General features: G+C 37.4%; 1 protein-coding gene across 1 annotated transcript in view; it reads left to right on the top strand.

The window, feature by feature from the left end:
* The first annotated feature begins 7,415 nt into the window (after positions 1-7,415).
* Positions 7,416-19,681, top strand: part of LOC150093419 (G protein-coupled receptor 161B-like) — an 87,230-nt gene continuing 74,964 nt past the window's right edge. The window contains exon 1 of the mRNA XM_090413612.1: positions 7,416-7,630. Within this exon, the coding sequence (XP_090269738.1) occupies positions 7,416-7,630 (215 nt within the window). The remainder of the gene's footprint in view (positions 7,631-19,681) is intronic.

Genomic DNA, 19,681 nt, shown 5'->3' with positions numbered 1-19,681 from the left:
ACAATGGAGAAGATATCGGTGACTTAAATGTTGTAGTGTCTGTTAGGAATTGAAGGAACGTGGATTTTAAAGTTTTGTAGCTAAACAGAGAAGATGGATAAGGTAGAACATAGAAATCTTTTTCAATAATGGAATACGAGTTAACATAAAAGAAATATTAAAATATAAAATATATAAATTCTTATCCAGTTTACTTGCTACTTCAACTAGAAGAATTTCTACTTATATTAAAAACATTTTGGATTTTAAAAATAAAATTTCTGATCTTCATCTAAATGCTTTCAATATTGTGATCAGTTTAGATATATCCTTGTTTACTTACTTATTCCTCTTCACTCCACTGGGAGCATAGCGCTTTGACCATAGATCTCCATCTGATTCTGTTTTGTGCTTTTCTCTTCATCTGTGTATAGTTATTTCCAATCTTTCTGAGTTCTTCTTTTACTACTCTCTGCCACCTTATCTTTGGTCTATTTCCCTTCCTCTTTCCTTGAAGATTCCACTCTAATACATGTTTGACTTTGTCTTTTTTTTTTTTTTTCCCCAGGTTTCTTAGCACATGCTCTCTCCATCTCCATTTTCTCTGGTTGATGTCATACATTATTGGTTTTTGTTTAGTTTTTTGCCATAATGCTTTATCAGATATCTTTGCCTAATTTATTTTAGAATTCTTCTTAAACATTTATATACAAAGCTTTGCAGTTTTTTCTAATTAATTATGTTGTTGTCCATGTTTCTGATGCATAGAGTAGAACTGATTTAATATTTGTATTAAATAATCGGATTTTGTTTTATAAACCTATTTCCTTTGATCTCCATATTTTCCCTAACATGTTAATTATTCTCTCTGCTCTCACTTCTCCTAAGGACATGCTTCCACCTGTAGGTTTTCCAGATGGCTACCAGATATCTTGCCCTTATGGATTATCTTATTTTGGACAAACCAGAAGATCTGCTTATATTCAACTAGAAGAACACAAGTCTTATATTAAATACCATGAGCCTGAACAGTCTGGATTTGCTGAGCATTCTCTCCGCAATAAACATAGTTTATTGGAAAAAGACCAAAGTCCTTCATAAAAGTTTTCCTCATAGAACATCTTCATAAAGAAATGTGAAAATTTAATTCATTGCCCTAACTTAAACAGATTCAATAGTTTACATCTATCCCATTTGTGGAAGATAGTACTTTTTAGTTTGCTAATCTTTCCCAACTTTGTGTGTGTATATATATATATTTTTCTTAAGTTAGAAAATTATTAACTGTATTTAGTTATCTGACATTAGCTGCTTAAGTGGTGCTTTTTATAATTGCCTGTTATTGTTTAATTGCCATTCTGTGATCCTGCTCTGAAGATGCCTATGACATGTAGCAAAAGATTTTAAAAGGATATTTTTCAGTGCATGGCAAGTGGGAATAGAGTGAAAAGGCTAATGACATAGTAAGTGGAACTGATAATTCGATGTATTATTACCCCAAGACCTCATGGAGTCAAAGACTCATCTGGGAGTTCCTTTTATCACATACACACACAGCTCATCATACCATGTCTTAAACACACTCAAACTCCTTGCAGACACCACACTCTCAGGTATGGCATTCCCAGATCATTCACAACTCTGCACGAAAAAAACCTGCCTCTCACTCCCCTACTCACACCTTTATACAGTTTCCAGGGATGACCTCTGGTTCTCCCCCTGTCTCTCACTATTTTATGTAGAACTTCTCCAGCATTAATCCTATAACAACCCCTTACCAACTTGTAGGTCTCTATCATATTCCCCTCTTCCTCCTGTCCACCAGACTCTGCAAATTACATCTTCTCAATCTTTCCTCATACTCGACATTTCAGAGGTCAGAAACTACCTTAGTCAGTCGTCTTTGGATCCTTTCCAACATCTCTTCATCCTTCTGAAAACCATGTGACCAAATCTGGGCACAATAGTCCATGTGTGGCCTAATCAAAGCCTTATACAACAGAACAAGAATCTCCCTATTTCTACACATCAGTGTCCTTCGCATCATTCCCAGAAACCTTTGTGTTGTCTTCACAATTTTGGCAATGTGTCCCCTAAATTTCAGATCCTTATCCACTATCACCCCCTTATTTCCTCCACCTCCAACAATATATCCTCACCAAGCATAAATTCTGCATCTCATCTTTGTTTTCCAAATTTTAAAACCTTACATTTTGCAACACTGAACTCACATCCCCCATTTCGGTGCCCAATCACTCAATTTATTCAAGTCTTCTTGTAAGGCCACAACATCTTCACTACTCTTCATGGTTCGTCCCAACTTTGCATCATCTGCAAACAACTGAATATGTGCATCCAAATCATCACCTATAACATTAATATACAAGTTAAACAGCAATGGACCTAAAACAGACCCCTGAGGCACTCCACTAGTGACTTTCCTTTTCCTGGATATCTCTTCCCTATACACAACTTGTTGATACCTATCAGATAGCTGGTCTCCAATCCAATGCACCAATCTAATATCCAATCCCATCTGCTCTAGTTTGACTGTCAACCTATCATGAGGTACTCTATCAAAAGCCTTTGCGAAATCCAAATATATTACTGTGTATCCTTTTCCTCTGTCCAAGGAAGCAGTCACTTTATTGTAATAAGTAAGTAGATTACTTAAACATGACCTCCCTTTAGCAAATCCATGCTGTCCATCAAAGATTATACCATTGTTATCAACCGAACTCTGGATCCTAGTTCTCACAACCTTCTCCAACAACTTAACCACACAACTATAGGCCTGACACACACAGATAGGCCTATAGTTTGATGCTCAAGTTCGATCACCTCCTTTATGAAGTGGCACAATCTTGCCCTTCTTCCACTCCTTAGGAACTTGACCGAGTGCAAGACTCATTAAAAAAATATGTCAAGGCAGATGTCAACTCCCTGGCACATTCTTTCAGAATACGTGGTGATATATTATCAAGTCCCACAGCCTTATTAACATCTAGTTTACTCAACTCCCCCATACAACTCTTGCTCACCTACAGTCAGTCTCTCCTCCCCATCATCAACTGCTCTCAATCCCTCCATGAAGTCACATTCACAAGATTGAAAGATCTTTATGAACAGCTCATTAAGTACCTCTTCCACACATTCTGCATCAGCTGTCTTTATACCATTTTCTCCAATCAGTGTCATTATTCCATAATTATTCTTTCTTTTGCTGGCTACATATCGAAAGAACTCTTAGGATTCTTTTTGGCTTCATTAGCCAACTGCTGTTCATAGCTCTCTTTAGCTACCCTCACCAACCAAGTCACCCTCCTTGCCTGGTCTTTGTAGACCTCATCGAATAGTTATTTCCACTTCTCTTATGCTGCGTCCGCAATGCCCTTTTTCTCTGTATCACATGCTTAATCTCTTTATTCATCCATCTCACACCTACCTTATTTAGCCTTCTCACCCTTGGAATACATTTAGACATTGCATCTACTAGATAGTTTTTGAAAATCTTCCGAGCTGCATTGATCTCTTTTCCAGCTAACACTTCATTCCATGCTACACCTGCAAGCTGCCTCCTGAGCTCTTCATAATCACCCCCACCCCTTGTAGTTCCACATATACCCTTTTCTCACAGCGGTCCTCACACTGCTGGCAACCACCCAGGTAATCACCTCATAGTCACTCTCACCAATTGGTGGATGATTTGACACCTCATTTATAATTACATCCTCTGATGAGATGACCAAATCCAAGACCCTCAATCCTCGTGTGCCCTCTGTTACATACTGTCTGAGGTAGTTATCCCTCAAAAACTCAAGAAACTCATTTTCTTTAATTCCAGTTGCTATCTCATCATTCCAGTCTATATTGCCATAATTAAAATTGCCCATTATGATCACCCTTTTCTTATTTGCTTGGCTAATTTGATTATACATTTCATTATCACCACCACCATCCACATTACCTGGTCTATAACAACATCCAACCAAGTATTTGATTCCATTCACCTCTATCTCACACCAAACTGCCTCAAAACCACTGGCACTATTTCCCTCTTGCATCTCTACTTTGTATGGGCATAACTCTTTCTTTATCATCAATAGCACTCCCTTTCCTTTTTACCCCTTCTATCCTCATGAAACACATCATACCCTTCCGTCTCTGTTCCTTTCAGGATGTCGTCCTCTTCCAACCATGTCTCACTTATTTTGACAATCTTTGGGTGAACAGATGCAATTAGTGCAACCATTTCATCTGCCTTGTTTCTTGTACTTGTAGCATTTGTATACAAACATAACAGCTCATTTCTGGATCTACAGCTAGTTCCGCCGATACCACTCACTCCATGTGATCTCTCCATGCTCGACTGGGGCCATTTCCCTTTCTCTCCATTTATTCTAGAACCCTCCCTAATTCCAACTGTTTCCTCTTGATCCCAGGTCATTCCATTCCTTTCCTGTCTACACATGCTCTTACCTCCTTTGAGCATCCACCTTTCTCACGCTGTGTACCCCTGTCCACCCTGAGCCTCCTTGTTTCCCTGCTCCTCTTGCACACCCTTTCTCTCATTTTCTGTACTCATACCACTCACTTCCCCATTCATAACCACTTCTTCAATCTCTCCTGTCTTACTCTCCTGCTCTTCCACATCACTTCCCGCTTGATCTGATTCATTCTCTCTACTCACTTCTCTACCTTTCAGCAACAGTCTCTCCAAGTGACTCTCACCATAACCACTCAAATGCAGTCCATCGCTCCCATACAGTTCACTTCGTCCTTCAAACTTATTCCACATATTAACAAACTGTACTCCCATCTCCTTACACATTCCAGCCAGCATATCATTCATAATCCTTGCTCTCTGCCTCATCTCACCACAGTCATACCTAGGCAACACGCTCACTACCCTTCCTGTCACACTATTCTCTTTTATCCTTCTAATCAGCTTCCTGATATCCATTCTGACGTGCTCTTTGTCCTCTGTCAAATCATTCGTTCCTATTAAAACCATCAACTCCTTTGCTCCCCCTCCCATATCCAATGCCTCAATCACTGTACTCATTTTACCACCTGGAAAGCACACCTTTAATAATGGAGTCGCCATACAACACCATTTGCTCATCTTTTTCGTTAACTTTTATGCCATCAAGATTTGTTTTAATAGTTTTTACCCGAATTTTCTTAATTTCATTCTGCATCCATTTCATCTCTTGCCTCATCCAATCCAATTCAACTTCCGAATCTTGCATCACATTCTCTCTATTTCAATCTTTCTAATTTTCTAACTCTCGATCCCTTCTTCTCACTTTCACTCTCATTCATCCTTCTGTGTTTCCGTACTTTCAGTCCAACATGCATCCAACTTTCGATATCATTTTTTTCCACTTTCGATTCCTGCGTAGCGCCATTTCCGGTTTCATTCGTTCTCTCAATTTTGTTCCCTTCCACCACTCTCGCCTCACTTTCGTCCTTTTTAACATCCATTATGGTTTTCATATCGCTCGTTTTCTTTTTTTTTTTTACTGATTTTTTAACATTTTTTCGCCTCTCTTTTCCACCATCCTTCTCTTTCGAACGTGCACTCATTTTCCCTGCGACATTCTCGCCACCCACTCCACTAACACTTTCTGTCATCAATTTCATGTTAGCATTCATCAATTCCTCGTTCAGGTCACACTTCGCCCAAACCCTCCTTCCATCCACCCTAAACATCCACAAATCATTTATGTAATTGAAAGAATACATATAGCACACCTCACATTTAACGAAACAACTGGTCTAAGTTAAATTCATGAAATGACAAAGCCGCTGCTATGTTTCCTTTGCTGTTTATTACACTGAGGTCTAATAATAACGAATTTGCAATTAAGTTTAAGCAAAACAAAATCTCCCACACTAATAATAATGGTAGCGCACAACTTTTACTGCAGCTCTTACTCAAACAAATACTCATATATACTTAATTATTCCAAGAATAACTTATCTCAATCCGGAGCTCTTCTTACACACGTCCGCCAAGTTTGACTCACTTCCAATTCCACGGATTGGATGGTATATTAGCCCGTCCAATAGATATGCATCTTGATGCTACTTTCCTGTAACATTCCATAACCATTTCCTTGCTAGGCTAACACATCCTTCTGTTGCAAATTTCTGTACCTTCCTCTGCTCCAAGCTGCTTTCTAGATTTGTCATAATCACTGGCTCTGCAATTCCTTGTATGTTTGTGTGGTGGCAGTTTTGACCAAAAATATATTTACTTTTGATATGCCTAAGCCTCCATATCTGTGTCCAATGTAGAAGCATGATAATAAATTATGCTCTGGAAAAAAAAAAAAAAATCAACTGTGATGAGACCATGTAACTTACTCCTGAGCATGCTGAAGATAAAAGGATGGAAAAAGATTCAGAAATCAAACAGTCCATCTCATCAAGACACAGAGGAAGCTTGTCACCAGTAATACCTGTCATGAATTCCTCTTATGCTAAGCAGGTTGGAGTTAAGAAAATATGAAAAAGGGACCCAAACCCACCATCTCATAATTTTGCAGGTGTTGCTAACTTCTTTATTTGTTTACTATTATTAAATTGAATGATATCCTTATTTCACACTCCACTGCTGTAACTAGGTATTTATAAGAAAAGTGACAGTAAGGACTCTTTATTTTCTTCCTTGATCTTCACTGTAGACTCATGCATGTTGATTAAAGGTAAGTATAAGATTGAAAATTACATATAAATTATAATGATAAAGAGTATGGTTGTTGATTGCATTCAACATGGATGCAGTCTTTGCACAAATAACAGGATATTATTTTATAGAAATATGCAAGTAGTACATTTGAACATATATAATCCACAATATTTTTGAGTAATATTTCAAGTATCTGCAGTGCTCATAATTGTATAGTTCTATGTATCTGATACATAGGTAATTTTTGTAACCGTCTTTGTATTTTTCTTTTCAGTGAATGTTACATAATGATCAGTATGGGATAACAGAAGAAACAGGAAATTGTCAGTATCTCATACATTCAACTTCTCTGGGTTTGATTTTTGACAGGCTGCTATATTAAGTGTAGTGTACTTTATTTTGCTGCAGCAGGTGATACCATGAAAAGTTAGCATTTAGAAATGTTCCAGTGATTTTAAAATTTACATTTTGAATTTAACATAAAATCTACATAAGCTTATTGTAAATAAAAAAAAAAAAATACTCAACTTTGTACAAATGATACTTAAAAATATTGATGTTTTATATGTTTTTTTATAAAGAGAACTTATTTACAAGAACAAAACATTGCTATTTTGGATATTAAAAAGTGAAGTTTACTTTTTTATAGTTATATCAAACTTGCTGATTTCAATTTGAATCAGTAAAGTAGTCAATGGAAGCTAAATGATTATCAGAATCTTACATTGAGTGAGCAGTTATGTCATGCATGTGGTTAGTAGGTGCTGTGCTGGCTCGTTTTATTTTAGCTGTTTCCTGTGATGCCATTACCAACATAACAGATAGTCAGGAAAACTGGACAAGCCATCTGTATATTGCAACTCTTGTCATCATTGGAGTTTTTTCCACAATTGGCAACTTACTTGTTGCATTCATATTATTAAAGAAAGGAGATACCTTATCACCAAGTAATAGGTAAGTTTTCTTTCTGAATTTACTAAATTGTTCAAATTTACTGTATTGTATTAAGAAAACTATTAATTTAATAGTTTTCTTATATTAATTTTAATAATAAGAACTCTTATTGTTAATACAATGCTATATTCATGTTCAGATTATATAACAAACTTATTATTAACATCAGCCCTCCAAGAGTCAGAAGACTCATCACATCAGTCCCATACTGTCATGGAAAAAAAAAAAAAAAAGATTCTGTGCTTTTAACCTCCCTACTGGCCAATGTGGATGAAATAATGACACCAAATTGCACTTCTTATCCATGTTATTCAATGGGTTTTAGAGCTTCGTATCCAGATTTATCTCGACGTCTATAGACGTCGTGGCCAGTTGGGAGGCTAACCTACTCATAGTTTCCACACTCTTGGGCAGTTTATTCCACTCGTTATCTACTCTCCATGTAAAAAACCTTCTCCTCATTCCCTTTCTCACTCTCTCCTTATACAACTTTTGGAAATGACCTTTTCTCCCTCCATCTCCTGTCATTCTATTAAAAATCTCCTTCATATTAATCTGGCAACAACCTCTTACTAACTTGTAGATCGCAGTCATTTCCCCTCTCCTTCTATTCACAAGGCTCTGCCAATTGCATTTCTCTAATCTGTCTTCATATCCCACATTCCATGGACCCAACACTGACTTAGTAAATCTTTTCTGCACCTTCTCTAAGATATCTTCATCCCCTTAAAGAACAGGAGACCAGATCTGTGCACAATTATTCACATGTCATCTGTTCAAGGGCCTTACAAAAGAAAATTTTAACCTCTTTGCTTCTGTATATGGAGGTTCTCCTCATTGCCATAATCTGATATATTCTTCTCGCAATAAGATCCCTAAATTTCAAATCTCTGTTTACTGTTACTCCCGATCTCTCATCTTTTTCACTGCCTGCAAAATTTCCCCATTAACTGTATACTGTGCCTCATTTCCTTGCCTATAAAATTTTGAAACCTTACACTTGGCAAAATTAAACTGACATCTCCACTCACTATTACATTATACAATCACTTTGTGCTCCTAAATAAATCCAGTACAAGTCTGTAGGATTCCCTGACTAAATTTAATAACTGTTGTAATAAACTTGGTATGAAAATTAACAATAAAAAGACAATGAAAATAGGCAGACACACTGAAAGCATCAACTGCATCCTTAATGGAGACCTATAGAAACAAGTAAAACATTTCAACTATTTAAGCACTCTTATTTTAGTCAAAATGGCAAATTAAATATGGAAATAAATAGAATTGGGAAAGCAGGTATGCAGAGAGTCAGCTAAATAAATTTATAGGGAATAAGAGAGAAATTAATCAAGACAGTAAGCTAAACTAGCAGTATACAAAAGTGTTCAAGCTAGTTTTAACTTATTGAGCTGGGTTAGAAGTAAAAAATTGATCAAAGATTGGAGACCACAGATATGAGAGTTCTGAGAAAAATTAGAGGAGTGAAAGATGACAGAATCATATTAGAAATGAAGATATTCAGAAAAAACTTGACAATGCTAGCATTCAGGAATGTGTGAGCAGAGCTAATCTTAGGTGGTATGGCCGATTAAACAGAATGGGAGAGAAAAGGTTAGCAAAACAAAGTGTTTTATTTCATAATATTGGAGTCTTGACAGATAATAGATTAAGTTGGATGAAAATTGTCAATAGGAAGTTAGTAATTATGTAACTTTTTCATGTCGTACTATCATAATGTATATCCTCTGAAACTGTCTGTTGAGATCGTCACATAAGGCCACAACATCTGCTCTACTCATGGTTCTTGCCAACTTTCCATCAGCTGCATATCTCCAGTTAAGCCTGTCCCGATATCATTATCTTACAACTTAAGCAATAATGAGTCCCAAAACAGAATCCTGCAGCATCTGCAGTGACTTTTTGGTTTTGGAATGCCACTTCTCCATACACAACCTGCTTATCCCTATCTGACAGCCAATCAGCTCATGCATCTCTTATCCAATCCATCTCAGTTTTGCTACCAGCTTATGTGGCAGTCTGTCAAAGGCTTTTGAAAAATCCAGAATCATATTAGAATCCTAATTCACTAGATGAGGGTGATGTATACACATTTCCTGTATCTGGTGAATTCATCACCTTGTTGTATGTAAGCACATTGCTTAAAATGTGATCTCTCCTTAACAAAACATACACATACAGTTCATCATACTGCACCGTAAACACACTCAAAATCTCTGTAGACACCACATTCTCGGACAAGATATTCCAATCATTCACAACTCTGCATGCGAAAAAAAATACTTCTCATCCCTCTGCTCACACCCTCCTTATACAGCTTCTATGGATGACCTCTGGTTCTCCCCTGATCTCCCACTGTTTTCTGTAAAACCTCTCTAACATTGATCCTATAACAACCTCTTATCAACTACTAGACTCTTCAAATTGCATCTCCTCAACCTTTCCTCATATTCAACATTCCAAAGATCAGAAACTACCTTACTCACCTCTGGACCCTTTCCAACATCTCTTCGTTCTTTTAAAAACCAGGTGACCAAAACTGGGCACATTAGTCCATGAGTGGCCTAATCAAAGCCTTATACAATGGAACAAGAATCTCATTACTTCTACAAGTCAGTGTCCTCTACATCATTCTCAGAATTCTTTGTGTTGTCCTCACAATTTTGGCAATGTGACCTCTAAATTTCAGATCCTTATCCACTGTCACCCCAAGATCACTTATTTTCTCCATCTCCAACAATATATCCCCACCAAGCATAAATTCTACATCCCATCTTTGATTCCCAAAATTTAAAACCTTACATTTTGCAACATTGAACTCGTATCCCCATTTCCGTGCCCATTCATGCAATTTATTCAAGTTTTCTTGTAGGGCCACAACATCTTCTCTACTCTTCATAGTTCTTCCCAACTTTGCATCATCTGCAAACAACTGAATATCCCCCATCCAAATCTTTGCCAATATCATTAACATACAAGTTAAATAGCAACGGCCCTAAAACAGACCCTTGAGGCACACCACTAGGGACTTTCCTCTTCCTGGTTATCGCTCTCCGATACACAACTTGCTGATACCTGTCAGATAGCCAGTCTTCAATCTAATGCACTAATTTAATATCCAACCTCCATCTGCTCTAATTTGACTATCAACTTATCATGTGGTAATCTATCAAAAGCCTTTGCAAAATCTAAGTACACTACTGTGCATCCCTCTCCTCTGTTCAAGGAAACCATCACCTTTTTTGTATTAAGTAGATTACTAAAATATGACCACCCTTTAGCAAATCCATGCTGTCCTCAAAGATAATACCATTGTCAACTCACTTCTGTATCCTAGTTCTCACAAGCTTCTCCAACAACTTAACCACACCACCTGACACACAGATAGGCCTATAATTTGATGCTTGAGTTCTGTCACCTCCGTTATGAAGCAGTACAATCTTGCCCTTCGTATACTCCTTAGGAACTTGACCCAGTGCAAGACTCATATTAAAAAAATATGTCAAGGCAGATGTCAACTCCCTGGCACGTTTCTTCAGAATACATGGTTATGTATTATCAAGTCTGACAGCCTTATTAACATCAAGTTTGCTCGATTACAGTCAGTCTCTCATCCCCATCATCAACTGCTCTCAATCTCTCTATGATGTCACATTCACAAGAATGAAAACCTTTGTGAACTGCTTATTAAGTATCTCTATTATATCTGCAGTGGCTGTCCTTATACTATTTTTACTGAGGTGATAGAGCCATGAGCATTGAAGAAGATGAACTGGAGGTATTCAGTATATTGAAAAATATCAATGTGAATACAGCAGTGTGCTACGAGAATGTGCAGGCGAACTTGCAGTGCCTCTGACGAAGTTGTTTAATCTAAGTCTCAGCACTGGCAAGTTCTAAGAGAGCGGAAAGAGGACAAGATAGTTCCATTACATAAAGGCCCCAAGACAGAAGTAGCAAATTACAGACCAATTAGTGTCTCTGAAGTGGTGGTTAGTATTGGAAAAATTAAAAATGAAATTCATGAATGGGTAGATAGGAATATGATATTGTATGAGGACATCATGGCTTTGTAAAAGGTAGGTACTGTTTGGATGGCAGATAGGGGAGCCCACCATGTGTGTATGTGGGGTGGTACGAATATATTGAATAAGGACTCGTGGACCAACAGGGTCATAAGAGGCAATCATCTTGATTGTAAAGGAAGTTGCACTCCCATGGTCCCTTGAATCTATGCTGAATCTAACCTCTTCTTCCTCTACTTTGAGGAAGATCCACTCACATCTTTTCTATAAGCCTTATCAGCCAACTCTTCTTATTGTATGACCCTTATGCTATTATAGTACTTGAGTTCTGGCCTATATCTATGTCCCCTCTATAAACTTCTGCTATAATTCTACTCTATTCTACTATAATCTACTTTTTCTCCTTCAATATACCCTATTCTTCCTATGGGTTTAAATTTGGAAGAAGGTTAGTCCAGAAGCCTTAAGATAGCAGCCCTGCCACTGGACTATCCATCACCAGGCTAATCGCCTGACATGGAGAACATTAATCTGCTTTTAAGCAGACAGAGAAAAGTAATCGGATGAATCTATGATAAAACAAAAATGGAAATGACAAAATATAATACATAGAGCAAACTGGAATGCAAGAGGAATAGCATATAAAAAATAGAATTAGACCAAATATTAAATGAAAAAAATTTTCAAATAGCAGTAATCACTGAAACAAAAAAGAAATGAAAAGGAACCATGAGAACTGAAAATTTTAATGTAATATATAGTGGAGTTGACAGAGACCAAAGAGCACAAGCAGGTGTTATGATTTGGATTCATAATTCCCTTTCCAAACAGTTAAAATATTATAAATTATGGAAAAAGAATAATAAAAGCTAGAATAAAAATAGATAGAGGTTATTTAACAATAATTGGTTTATATGCCCCAGAAGGAGGAAGAGAACAGGATAATATTAAAAAGTCTGTTACCATGATATGACAGAGAGGAGTTTAGAAGGAGGGCCATAATCGCAAATGACATTATGCGCAGGTTATGCGGACGGTATGGTGTGGAATTCGTGGATGTGTGGAATGAGTTTGATGGGCTAAAGGACTTATACAAGATGGATGGCCTGCATTTGAATGGATTTGGTGTGCGGAGACTGGAAAAGGTGTTGCTGAATGAAGTGAAAATGGATGTGCAGAACCAGGGAAACTAGAACTACCAAGGAGGGGGGGAAGTGGATATCCAGACATCAGTGAGACAGTTGAGTGTAAAAATGTATATAATGTACCTGAGCCAGCACCAAGGACAAAAAATGGGAATGGGACATTTAGAATAACGCATCAAGATAGGGGTGGGACAAAGGGATCACTGCAATTCATGTATACTAATGCCAGGAGTATTAGGAACAAGAAGGAAGAATTTTTGGCCTTGATTGGCTCTTCCTGGCCACAGGTTATTGGCATTAGTGAAACATGGCTGACGGAAGATGATATAGTTAGTGGGATAGAATGTGTAGGTTATAGTATGTTTAGGAGGGACAGAGAGAATAAAATTGGGGGAGAGGTGTTATTGATGATAGCTGATGAACTGCAACCAAGGAGAATTGAAGTATTGCAGGATAGTGAAAGGAGCTCATTTGAGGCTATTTGGTGTGAGATTGACACTGGCAGAATAAAATATACAGTTGGGTACTGCTATAGATCAGGTGATGGAATAGATGGTGGAGATGGTATGCATAAACAAATTGATGAAATGAGTGGAAGGAGGGTAATTATTATGGGGGATTTCAACTATGGTAACATTGATTGGAAGGAGGAGAGGACACATGTGAGGAAGGAAATGGATTTTATTCAATTATTAAGGGATAACTATCTGAAACAGCATGTAATTGAAAATACTAGGGGTGTGAGAGTGCTTGACCTGGTAATTGCATCTGAGAATTTGACTGTAATGAATATGACCATGTTGCCACCTATTGGTGAGAGTGATCATAAGGTCCTGGGAGGTGGCTAAAGGTGTGGAATTTGTGATTAAGACAGGGTATATGTGGAATTACCGTGCTGGCAAGTATGACAATCTTAGGAGATTGCTTGGATCAGCGCCATGGCATGTACAACTGCAAGGGCTGGACGTCGATAGAGCATGGGAAGTGGTCAAAGAGCATTTACAGGAGGTTATGGCCGATTGTATACCTAGGGTCCGAATAGTGAAACAAGTAGGGGTTAAATGGATGAATAACACCATTAAGCTTGAGCTGCAAAAAAAGAAACAACTATGGAGGGAATTTAAAGAAAGGGGTGACCTGCAGGCACACGAACGGTATAAAGTGCAGGCCAGAAGGGTAACGAGTGTGGTAAAAACAGCAAAAGCCGATTATGAAAGGAAACTAGCTATGCAAGCAAAAGAGAATCCCAAACAGTTCTTTCAATATGCTGCAAGCAAGAAAAAAACTGTACATGGCAAAATGATTTTAAGGAATGACGATGGTAAAGAGTTCACTGAACCAGTCGATATAGTGGAGTTACTGAGCTCGCACTTTGCAAAAGTATATCATCCAGGTGGTGATGTTGAAAAAATGAAGGAACCATTAGTTTATAAGGGAATTGTGATGAATGAAGTGGAGGTGAATAGTCTATTACAGAACCTTAATGTGAATACATCTGTGCGATTAGATGGTATACCGGCACGGGTCTTGCATGAAGCGGCTAAGGAATTATCAGTGCCCTTGACCATGTTGTTTAATCTGAGTCTCGGGTCTGGCTTAGTCCCGAAGGCGTGGAAAGAGGGGAAAATAGTTTCACTGCATAAAGGAGGATCCAAGACTATGGTTGCAAATTACCGACCGATCAGCATATCAGGAGTCGTTGTCAAGGTCTTGGAGAAAGTAGTCAAGGGAAAAATACAGGAATGAATTGACGAAGATGAGATACTGTACGGGAGACAGCATGGCTTTGTGAAGGGTAGATCATGCCTCAGTAACTTGCTCAAGTTTTATAACAAGGTGACGGCTGAACTGGATAAGGGAAATGGGTTTACAGTGATACTGCTGGACCTGGCAAAGGCATTTGACAGGATACCACATGGAATTCTAATCCGTAAACTACAACATATGGGAATGGATATAGGGTTGGTGAGATGGATAGCTGGGTGGTTGATGGAGAGATATCAAAGAGTAGTTTATTCAGGAGTAGAGTCCAAAAGACGGCCTGTGACTAGTGGTGTGCCACAGGGTTCTGTTCTTGGACCACTGCTGTTTAATCTGTTCATTAACGATATAGGGAAGGGTCTAAGTGGGACAGTTCATTTGTTCGCTGATGATGCAAAGTTGGATAGGGCGATAGTGAATGCAGAAGATGTCAAAGTCTTGCAAGATGACTTAGATAGATTGGAGTTCTGGACTAAGGAGAATGGATGTCAATTTAATGTGACAAAATGTAAGGTTATGCATTTCGGAGTGAAAAGATTAGCAGCAGTATACCACATTGGTGGAACTGTACTCCAAGAGATTGATGAGGCCAGGGACTTGGGAGTGTTGGTGAATAGGGAGATGAAGTTTAGGGGGCACATTGCGAAAGTAGCTAAATCAGCTCAACAACTCACTTGGTTGTTGAAAAATACCTTGATGAGCAGAGACAAGCAAGTTATTGTACCTCTGTACCGAGCGCTGATAAGACCTCATCTCGACTACTGTGTGCAGATTTGGTCACCTTGGTTCCTTCTTGATGGGGAGGAGGTGGAGAGGATCCAGAGGCGAGTGACTAAGATGATAGCAGGTCTATGGAATGAACCATATGAGAACAGGTTGAAGATTTGTGGGTTGCAGAAACTAGTTGATAGGCGGAAAAGGGGAGATATGATTGAGACATTCAAATTGCTAAAAGGATTCTATAGGATTAATTCAGAGGATATTTTTGAGATCAGGACTGGTGGTGGGAGAACTAGGGGACACCCATGGAAGCTGGGCAAGAGCGTGGTTAGCAGGGGTGTTAGAGCTAGGTTCTTTACTTTTAGAGTGGTAAATGATTGGAATAAGCTGCCAGAGTCTGTTGTGGGTGCTATGACAGTGAGCTAGTTAAAGGCAAGGTATGATAGATACTGTGAGAATGTTGAACAGTTGTGTGAACATGATGTTTAGGGCCTCCCTCGATGAGTCTAAGGACTCCCTGGAATAGCCCGTAGTAGTAATAATAGTAGTAATAATAATAATCAGTTACAAAATATATATAATAAAATAAATATAAAACGATTATGTAATATTAGCAGGAGACTTAAATACAAGAATTGGAAACACAAAAATTAATAATAATATAGGGAGAACATACTCTAAACGTAGGTGACGTTGGTGTAGTTGTGGTCAGTTGATGGAGAAGATAGAGATGTAGAGCAGGTGCTCTCCCTCGATGAGTCTTTGGACTCCCTGGAGGTGTCAAATAATAATAATAACAATAATAAACAGGAATGGTAAAAAATTGATAAACTTTGTAGTTTATAATAACCTTAAAATAATGAATTCTTTCTATAACCATAACGACATTCATAAATATACTTGGACAGCAAGAGGATGGAAATCGACATTCTCTTTAGAAGTTAGAGTTCACAGAGGATATGAAATAAGTAGTGACCACTTTCTCATTAAAATAAAATTAAGATTACCACCTAAATGACCACAAATAACAAGAACAGAAAGAAAATTTAAAACATTTGTTCATAAAACTAGATATTAAATGATACAAATATACAATGGCTATATGAACAAAGAATTAACCAACACTTAGATAAAATAAAACAAAATGAAGAAATAGAAAGGCTTAATATAAAAATGATGGTGCATCTGTATAAGGCATTGGTTTAACCAATGCCTTATACAGATGCACCACCTTATCCCTACATATCAATGTACTTTTTAAGTGATGGTAGACAGCGGACTGAAGTTCTGAGGGCACGTGTTGCAAATACTGCACATCATATTGCTGCTATGATAAAAAGTACATTGATATGTAGGGATAAGTGGTGCATCTGTATAAGGCATTGGTTAAACCACATATGGACTTTTGTGTTCATACTTAGTCACCTAGTTTTCATTATAATGTGGAAACACTAGAGAGGATCCAAAAACGAATAACTAAAGTGATATCAGGATTCTGGAGTGTTGGTTATGAAGAGCATTTGAGGGAATGTGGATTATAGAAGTGGTGGATAGGAGGAAAAGAGGACATATGATAGAGACCTACAAGTTAGTTAAGGGATTCTATCAGATTAATGCACTAAAAAGGATAAAAAGAGTGGATGTTAAGATGGGAAAAATGAAAGGCCATCCCTGGAAGTTGTATAGAGATGTGGTGAAGAAGAGAATGAGGAGTAGACTTTTTATGTAGAGTTGTTTAATGAGTGGAATGCATTGCCTGAGTGTTGAGTGTAGGTAGTGTAAATAACTTCAAAGCTCATTTTGATAGACATGTTGCTGGTTGAGTGGGCCTCCCACGATGAGTCTGTTCACTCCATGGAGGTTACCAAATAATAATAATAATAAATACAGAAGCAAATGAAAGCTTAGGAAAGACAGAAAAATTCAATTTAAAAAAAACCTGAAGAGCCAGCAAAGGTTGGTCGATTGGTAGAGCCTCTGCTACTAATGGCTTGCAAAAAAGTTAAGCAAGTTTGAGCATGGTTAGTAGTTGGAAAGGGTTAAATCTTGCGATGCTGTTGGCACACTCAGCCTCAATGAGTCTTTGGACTGCCTGGAGGTGTCACATAATAATAATAATATGGAACGATGCAGTCAAAGAAATAAATGAAAAAAGAAGCCTATCATAAATGGTTAAGCAGTAAATGATTAGATGATGCAATAGAATATAAAAGAATAAGAGCCATAGTTAAAAGAGAAGTCAGAAAAAGACATAGAGAATCATGGAACAAATTTGTTTCTAATTTAGAACAAGATTTATATAAAATAAGACCCAATGTATATAAGATTTTGAAACACTTAAGTACAAATATTAAAGAAAACATAAAATTAAACACCAAATTAAGATTAGAAGAATTTCAAAATTCCTATACAGAATTGTGGATAGATAAATATTTTCAAAAAAGATAACTGGCAAACATTTAATGAAAATGAAAAGGAAATAACTAAAGAAGAATTAGAAATCAGCTTGAAACAAACAAGAAACAGAAAATCACCTGGAGAAGATAAGTTGGGTTCAGAATGATATAAATATGGAGGAACAAGGTTGAAAGAAAGACTCCTCTTATTTTTAAATAAAACCTATTCAACTAGTAAACCCCTACCCCAATAGAATGGAAAAAAGCAATTGTGATCCCTATCTTTAAAAAAGGTAGTAGAGATGACCCTAAAAACTATAGAGGTATAAGTAGACTAAATTCCTGACAAAATATATAGCAGAATTTTAAATTACAGACTAATAAAATAAGGTAGGAGTAGCCATAGTATTCAACACAAAATACGAGGCTAATCTTCTTGAATGGCATTCAGTCTCAAGTAGAGTAATGTGGGCAAATATGAGAATGGGGAACTGGACAATGAGACTTATTTGTGCCTATGGTCCCACAGAAGGTTCTAGTAAGGTAGAAGTGAAGGAATTTTTTGATGCTTTAGAAAAAGCAACTGACACAATGAAAAAGGAAAAGTTGGTCTTGTTGGGGATCTAAATAGCAGAGTAGGAAATGATTGTCAGACATACAAAAATATTTTGGGAAAATTTGGAGAAAAGAGCAAAGCTAATAATATTGGCAAATATCTGTTGGATTTCTGCTCAGGCCATGGACTGGTTATTACTAACACCATTTTCCAACATAAAAATGTGCACAAATTCGCATGGAGAGAAGAGGCAAGGAATAAGAAAAGTCTCATTGACTATGTTATTGTTGATAGTGATGTTTTCTCCCTGGTGCAGGACACCAGAGTGTACAGAGGATTTGAAATTGGAAGTGATCACTATTTAGTCTTGAGTAGGATAAAATTGAATTTCATATTGAAAAGAATAACATGTAAGAAAGTTTTAAAGCGAATAAAAGTTGAGCAGCTCTCAGATGTGAACTGTAGACTAAAATACACAAAGATTATTGAAGAAAAAATGAAAGAGTTTGAGAACAGGAATCAAACTTGGAGATTCAGTGGCAAGCCTTGAAGAAAGCCCTGATTGATTCAGCTAGAGAGGCATGTGGTGAAGTTGTTTGCAAGGATAGAAAAATCTGAACTCCATGGTGGACACAGGAAGTTAAAGAGGCAGTGAAGGAAAAGAAGAAAGCATATCAAAAGTTCCTGTCAAATAAGTCAGCTTGTGCTCTTAGAGAATACAGAGACAAATGCAGGAATACTAAACACTGTGTAAAACTAGCTAAACAAAAGTCATGGGAGGACTTTGGCAAGAATATAGAAAATAAATATCAAGAAGGTGGCAAAATATTCTGGAGGTTGTTGAAGAAGCTTAGGAATGGAGGAAAGAGTGCTGTAAAAGGAGTTTGAGATGATAAAGGTGACATGAAAATGGAAGAAAAAGATATCCTTGAAGTATGGAGTAATTACTTTGAAAAACTACTAAATGAAACAAGCAGTGATGACAGTACAGTAGTAAAAAACACTGACCAGGCATGCAGTCAGGAATACATATCCATACTTGAAGTAGAAAAAGCCATCAAAGGCTTAAAATGTGAAAAGGCAGCAGGAAAGCCTGGACAGAGGTACGAATTCCCAATGATTTGAGTAGAGCTCTCTTTGTACCCATATATAAAAAAAAAGTAAATAAAACTGAATGTGAGAATTACAGAGGTATTTCCCTACTTAGTGTTCCTGGCAATATCTATGCAAGTATACTTGAGAAGAATTGTGGAAGAACAAGCTGGATTCAGGCCAAATAGAGGCTGTCAGGATCAGATCTTCACTTTACGACAAATCGTGGAGAAATCATGGGAATATAACAAAGAACTCTGTTTGAGTTTTGTAGATCTGGAAAAGGCATATGATAAGGTGCCAAGAAAGAAGCTATTCAACACGCTACAGTTATA

Source organism: Typopeltis vanoorti, chromosome 24 (genome assembly GCF_054136105.1).
Source record: "Typopeltis vanoorti isolate ZY-2024b chromosome 24, IOZ_Tvanoo_1.0, whole genome shotgun sequence".
NCBI lineage: Eukaryota > Metazoa > Arthropoda > Arachnida > Uropygi > Thelyphonidae > Typopeltis > Typopeltis vanoorti.
The sequence above is the reverse complement of the archived record's forward strand: the minus strand, read 5'-3'. Positions and strand labels throughout refer to the sequence as shown.